Below are 7,715 nucleotides of genomic sequence, written 5' to 3' on the forward strand. Positions count from 1 at the left end.
TAGACTGGTCAGTATACACAGTACCAGTCAAAAGTGTGGACACACCTACTCATTCAAGGGTTTATCTTTATCTTTACTATTTTCTACATTGTAGAATAATAGTGAAGACATCAAAAMTATGGAATAACACATATGGAATCATGTAGTAACCAAAAAAGTGTTAAACAAATCAAAATATATTTTATATTTGAGATTCTTCAAAGTAGCCACCCTTTTCCTTGATGACAGCTTTGCACACTCCGGGCATTCTATCAACCACTTTCACATGATTCATATGTGTTATTTCATGGTTTTGATGTCTTCACTATTATTCTACAATGTAGAAAATTGTCAAAATAAAGAAAAACCCTTGAATGAATAGGTGTGTCCAAACTTTTGGCTGGTACTGTATATCCAACAGAAGTATCTCTTTGATTTTTAAACGGATTGATAATGTAAATTGTCTGTCGTCGATGTTGATTCGTCACAGACCATCTCTCTTGCAAGACATCGCAAGYTCTCTTCCTACCCGGCTTCACTTCCTATTTTGGTGACTTCTCGTTGTGTTGCGGCAACATGCTGGAGATCTACTTCCTGTCGTATTCGTCCTCCTTGCCCTCTTCCACTGCCTCCACAGTGAATTTCCCTACCTCCCCTATCCGGATGGCGGCCGGCTCCTCCACGGGACCCTCCCTCTTGGTTTCCCTTTCCGTTACAACCTCCGTGTAGGTTACTACCGGGGTTTTACTGACTTCCGGGCTTTTTCTTCCCTTGACTGGGGTCACCGCCTCATCGACCTCCCCATCAGCCTCAGCTCCCTCCTGGCCCTCGGCCACGGTCCTCTCCTTCTTCAGCTTGATGCGGAAGGACTCCTTGGTGGGGGCCTTCTTGGCGATGTTCTCCTTCAGCCTCTCGCCAGAGTGCTTGATGCGCTCGCTGGCCTGGTGCATCTTTTCCCGTCTTTCGGGGGGCACCATTTTATCTCCCATGTTGTGGAACTTGGTGCCCAAGTTGTCCTTGGTCTTGGTCATGGTCTCCTTGGAGAAGGCCTGCTTGATGCTTTCAATGCCCTTCATGCCTGACGCCTTCAAGCGGGCGGTTCTGGAGCCTCCTTCAGTCTCGTCCACTGTCATGTATTCCTCGTCTGAGGAGATGTCCTCGGGGACATCGTAGGTGTCTGGCTCGATCACCAACCCCTCCATACCAACAGCTCCTTTTGGGGTCTTTGTCACGGCCACCGAAGGGATCTCATGTTCCCCCTAAAGAAAGGCAAATGAACTCTTTTAAAGTACAATAATATGGGTTGGCTTCTTAAGTTATATAGCCAATGGTTGAGTGCAGACTTGGGTTGAAATAGTATTAGTATTTTTTTATTTTTTTTTACTTGATTACGTTTTTCTGGTGCAATGGAATAGTCCCAAAAATGCCAACCATGTGGCCTGCAGAAACTCTCAATCAAATGCTCAAAGTCTTTGAAAGGAAAAACATACATTTTGAAACCAGGTCTGCTTGACTTTTCACTTTTTGGGCAATTATGGAGAAATTCTACAAGCKTTCTCTTCTCTCCCTATCAGACATTTGGTTTTGTAACGGTTGCTACGTCTTTGAGTTTGCCCTTTGAGGTTGCAACAGTATATGTCCCGTCGGGCTATATATTACATGCCAGTAACCACTCAATTCCGTGGGCAATTTTTCTACAGGGATCACAGAGCTTGGTGGAAAGATCAGTTTCTCAACGGTTGCCTAAACCACACTGTATCATTGTAATCCGCAAGATATGGACATCTATGAGTGGGTGTTCTCAGCRAATAACTCAGACAACTTAGCCCACAACATGAGAAAAGTATGAGAAACATGATACATTATAAACCCAAGAATAGCATCGAAAGATGTGCCATTAACGAGTACTTCCACCAAACCCGTTTAGTGTTAAAACGTACATTACTAGCACTATGTGATACRAGGCCTAATTGCTGAATCTCCCTCTCTATTATGCATTCCTAAAAAGTGGTAGTGACCCCCCTTCTGATGACTGGGCAACCTGCTGGGTTCTGCAGGTGACTTTGAATCTGAGACCCAATTAATTCTAATAAAGACTCAGCCACCTCCAACAATCACTCTCATTAATCAAGAGGGGGAGTCGTCTGAACATGCCCAGACTCTGTGAATGACCCAACAATTACACCACCAGGGAATGTGGGCCAGCAGATTTTTTTCATTTTCATACGTGATGTTGCCCGGCAATAATAATAGATTATTGGCCGACCGACATGGCAACCACCCATAAGATGACAGTCATTGGTCACAACCACGTTGGGCTCGTGCTTCCGTCAACGGGATGGTGTGCGTTCGATGCTACTTTATTCATGTTGAAATCTGACCTTATTGGTGCCTCTGTTGTCATGGTTACATAACAGTACATGGACGGATCGGGCGCGTGGTACAGGGTAGGAGACTGCACAACATGTTCTGAATTCTCTCTGTCAACCCAGCAGCAGTAGCTGGTCATTCAGTGTCTGTATAAGATTGATGATGTCCATGTGATTGGCTTATCAGCCAGTCACGCTTTAGAAAGTCCTATAATGTATAACCCCAAAACAAGGGATAACGACAGCTTGACTGCTACAACAAAGACCTTGCCACTATACAGAAAATGCATTACTTTGACAAATATGTTGTTACCTTGTGTTTGTTAATTCTAGCTTGGAATGAAAGTTTGGCTGTACATGCCCAATATCTATCCTTAAAACAATGCCACCCCCACAAAATCTACGGCCATTTATCTGTGTCCTATTACTGGCCCATAGTGAGCTGTTGTGTCACATTTTTCAGTCTTGCCATGCTTTGCCACTGGCAATGACTGTCTCTATAACAAACAGTGCTTGCTTCCTAACTAAAGTTAAATGGCCATTGCAGCCATTGCTGCGTCAGAGGCAAAAGCACTATATTAGGAGATCTCTGCCCTGCTAGCCAGGCCCTCAGAATAACCGACAGTAAATCAGTCATCTGGAAATCCTACACTCAGACTGTCCTATTCAGGCAAGAGGGAAATGAAGCCCMTCCCAGGGATCATCATAGAGGAAAGATGAGATTCACTAAACACTTATTGTAAAGTGTAGTATAACTATCATCTTCAGAAGCCACGTTTCAATGTCGACTACAGAGACTGACAGGCATTTGTGCTAATGGCCATTCACAATTACCCTCAAATATTTCCCTGAAAAGCTAGCCCCTAGGCCTTTAAAGTTCAGTCATATATAATGATTTGCCATTACCCATAAGAGTATAAGCACTGTTTGATGAACATGTYTATTTGGCCTTACTGATATTAGCCTATACAAACGCATTGCATAACAGATTCACTAGATGGAACTACACATAGTCCCCCTCAAAAAGTGTCTGTCCTATATCTGAGATATAAGAAAGATTTTTTTTAACTTGTATTAACCATTATTTTTGGCACGAAACAGTCTCATATACAGTACAGTCAAAAGTTTGTAAACACCTACTCATTCAAGATGTTATTTTTTAATATTTTTTTTACTATTTTCTACATTGTGTAGTAATAGTGATGACGTAAAAAATGTGAAATAACACATATGGAATCATGAGTGTGCAAAGCTGTCATCAAGGCAAAGGGTGGCTACTTTGAAGAATCTCAAATATAAAATATATTTAGATTTGTTAACACTTTGTTGGTTGCTACATGATTCCATATGTGTTATTCATCGTTTTGATGTCTTCACTATTATCCTACAATGTAGAAAATAGTAAAAAAATAAAGAAAACCCTTGAATAAGTAGGTGTGTTTTGACTGGTACTGTATACTTCCATTCATTTTTTCAACTGGTACGGGGACCCTCAAAATGAGTCTTGTGAGGCTGTGGGCATCGAGAGCAAAACAACCGACATGTACACTACCGTTCATAAGTTTGGGGTCACTTAGAAATGTCCTTTTTTTTGCAATTATGTTAGCACAGCTGACAACTGTTGTGCTGATTTAAAGAAGCAATAAAACTGGCCTTTAGCCTAGTTGAGTATCTGGAGGTTCAGCATTTGTGGGTTCGATTACAGGCTCAAAATGGCCTGAAACTCGTCAGTCTATTCTGTTCTGAGAAATTAAGGCTATTCCATGCGAGAAATTGCCAAAAAACTGAAGATCTCGTACAACGCGGTGTACTACTCCCTTCACAGAAAGAGCAAACAGGCTCTAACAAGAATAGAAATAGGAGTGGGAGGCCCCGGTGCACAACTGAGCAAGAGGACAAGTACATTAGTGTCTAGTTTGAGAAACAGACGCCTCACAAGTCCTCAACTGGCAGCTTCTTTAATTAGTACCGCGCAAAACACCAGTCTCAACGTCACAGTGAAGAGGCGACTCTGGATGCTGCCTTCTAGGCAGAGTTCCTCTGTCAGTGTCTGTGGTTCCTTTTGCTCATCTTAATCTTTTCTTTTTATTGGCCAGTCTTTGCAACTCTGCCTAGAAGGCCAGCATCCCGGAGTCGCCTCTTCACTGTTGACGTTGAGACTGGTGTTTTGCGRGATGTCTCTTGGTCTGACAAACACAGCTCTAGCTCTGTCACCTTTCACCGCAGATGTGGAAGTGCGACATCGRTTGATGCRGTGGATTGAGATGCATCCAATGCTTAAACTGACAGATTTKGGGKGGGATTKTTTAATTATGCTAATTASATTTAYGCGGGGGCGCRGACATCAACTTCAGGGGGATTTAAAGCAATGGTGTTTCAAATGCCATGACTTATCTGAGAGCTAAAGGCCCCATAAAAAATGTTGGCTTTCCAACATTGATCGCTACAGAGGAAATCACTACCGTCTTCAGTCTTTTACAATAAATACATGTGACACCCATTGACTGCTGATATCGCTTTCTCGTTAGCCTAGTAAGAGGTTGCCCCAAAGCAGGGCCACGTGATTGGCAGACCCTCATTCTTCAGATTGGCCCTAACAGTCCGCTGCCACATAAGAAGGCAGTTTATCGTGTCCCCATTGGCAGCGGGGAGCATACCATGCTCCTAGAATAGGACTCACGGCCACACAGCAGCTGCTTCTTTCAGTGGAAAGCACACAGAGCTTTCATTGCCCCCGGAAGTCCCTTTAACGGGAGCTATATGTCCTATTAATACAGAAGGCTTGAAGTCTCTTTTAGGGTACMTAGTATCTATTTTCATCAAAGACATACTATAACTTCACTCATGCCAATGTCTTAGAGTGWGGCATGTTTTTTTCCTGACTGTCCYTATGCTCTTAACTGCTAGGCTACCTGGCAGTAGTACTTGAAGGCCCTTAAATGGTACCCATTTCTCAATGCATCTAGCTCGTACTTAACAGAGTCAGCGCTTGAATTTGTTACTGTCTTGAAATTGCTCTAATATCAACCAAAGAAGATGTGAACCCTCTCTAATTCGCTTTAACTGTAATATCCAGCGACTTAAAACTGACCTAGTACAGTATATCTTCACTGACTTGCACCACTGGCCAATAAATGGACTTGCTCAGATGATAGTTCGCTGATGTATCATTAATACTTTATACACACATAGTATCAATTGTTTATAGAGCATCATGGAGGTATATTAGACCACTGAGCATAGTGTAACTTCTGGTRCACCCATTGTGTACAATACTCACCTGCTCTGCATAAGTGCATTTGCATATTCTCCGGTCAGAACCTGTCCGAACTTGTTGTAKRCATTAGCATATCTCCCCCCTGGCGYACCTGTGCCTGTTGTTTAATTACTAAACCTAAGTTTGTACATGTGTGCGTTCAYACAACAGTAAGCACCTTATCATATTTTCTTAATTGCATATTGTGTCATTTTGTTTGCTATTTTAGCACACAGAGTTAAATTATTTTCTATTACTCATTGAAGCCTTATGCCCTGTAATTGGTATCTGTATAGAGAATGTGTACAATGTTTATTCTTTTATTGTAACCGCGGACACGCAAGGTCTTATTACCACAAGGTATTATTTCTATAGGCTTTATGGTATCCTCTTTCGTTCATGTGCTCATGTACTTTTTYCCATTAGTTCTGTAACTTGTATGCTAATCACAATGGAGAATTGCTAGCCAYTTCTCATCAATTTTTGAAGTGGCCGTCATGGCCCTTTGGCCTGAGTATCATTGGCCTCTTTATTTGTAGCTCTGCCCTACATCCTTGTGGAGCTTTTCAGTTATGGTTTCCTTATGTAACCTAACRGTGCATTCTACAGCTGATTGTGAATGTTATCAGTTATTATGTTTGCAGCTTATTATATTACTTCATGGTAATGTTGTATCATTGCATCCTGGTATTGCTTACATTGCATACTAATTACTCTCTTTATTCTGTTATTTCAGAAAACCACAAATCATTATTGGAACTGGAGTTGCTGACATCTTTTGTCACCGAAGATTGAGGCCAGCTTTTTTTGACTAGCAACATTTAGTGAACGCACACTCCACACCCCTTTTCACAGTGCATTTTTTTGACTACCCAGTTCACTACCAAGTGCAACCCAATGGTGAACACGGTTACCTGATAAATGATGACACGGAACTTGTTTCGGGTCAGCAGCTCCTCCTGTGTGGTCTCCACCTTCTTGACGCGCACGTTCTGCTTCTCCACGCGCGCGCGCACCTCCTTGACATTGGAGCTGACCTTGCGCGTCTTCTGGAGCAGCTTCTCCACGGTGCCACTGGTGGTGGTGTGSTCTTTGGCTAGCTTCAGGACGTCACCCTGGATGGTCTTGATGTTGGTCTCCAGGTCCAGCTGCTGCTCCTCCATGCGCTGCTGGCCAGCCTGGACRTTGTCGATGATGCCTGCCACACGCTCCAGCAGCGACAGGATGGTCAGGGCGCTGATGGGATTGCCCGCATCGTCCTCCACCCCCAGCACCTCCAGCTTGTTCTGTACGCCCGYCATGCGGTACTTTGGCTGATCCATGGAAGCGTTCCTCGAAAGGCGAAAGGGAAACTTGGACGTTGGGTGAAGAAGAAGCCGAGGGAACAACGCTGAAGAACTTTGATGCGAGTGCAGAGAACTTGAGGATATCTGGTTAGACTTGGGTTTATTGGGATAGCTCCAAGACCATTGAGGTACCACCGACTAAGAGACCAGAGACGCGACTCCCTACCACAGTGACCCAACTCAGGTCTGGTGCAAAAGAGGAAGCAGACTTCTCCTGCCCTTTTAGAATAGGCTGCAGGATCAAGAGGGGACCTGCAAAACAAGCGCTCAGAGGGCAGGAGATAGACTGAAAGGGGTGTGGCGTAGCCAGCTCGCACCACATAGATATAAATACTATTTTGGTAAGCTGACACTGWCATTTTGGGAAGATGCAAAGCAGGGGGATGGATGGAAATCCCCCTCTAGCCCACTCTGTTACACCCCGATTAATTTATAATTTTCCATTCAACAAGTGGTTGAATGGATCTATCTAGGCATGGCTCGACGATGCAGCTGTRTGTCAAATTCTGACTCATTTGTAGTGACAGATGGAAAGACAACGCTTTGGTCATCTGCCTTGAGTACCCATCCTAGGAATGTTGAGAGGAGTAAACATAGTCGGAGCTGCCCTTTTTGAGTCCCCCCGGTGCAGCAAAGTCCACACATTGAGTGGCAGTGAGATCAGGAGCCATTTATATTGTCTACCAGCAACATTGTATTGCAGTGAGTGTCAAAGTGGCGCCATATCGGAATTATGAGCATTGAGCAGCTGTTGAAGTGAAGTAC

The 7,715-nt window shown here is 43.6% G+C and overlaps 1 protein-coding gene across 1 annotated transcript; it reads right to left on the bottom strand.

The window, feature by feature from the left end:
- Positions 1-290: 290 nt before the first annotated feature.
- Positions 291-7,138, bottom strand: cavin4a (caveolae associated protein 4a). The gene is made up of 2 exons (XM_023978008.2): positions 6,519-7,138; positions 291-1,238 (listed from the first exon to the last, which is right to left on the bottom strand). Exons 1-2 carry the CDS (start codon positions 6,924-6,926, stop codon positions 567-569), a joined length of 1,080 nt encoding a protein of 359 aa, XP_023833776.1. The 5' UTR covers positions 6,927-7,138; the 3' UTR covers positions 291-566.
- Between the last annotated feature and the right edge of the window lie 577 nt (positions 7,139-7,715).

The sequence above is a fragment of the Salvelinus sp. IW2-2015 genome, linkage group LG32 (genome assembly GCF_002910315.2).
Source record: "Salvelinus sp. IW2-2015 linkage group LG32, ASM291031v2, whole genome shotgun sequence".
NCBI classification, from domain to species: Eukaryota; Metazoa; Chordata; class Actinopteri; order Salmoniformes; family Salmonidae; genus Salvelinus; species Salvelinus sp. IW2-2015.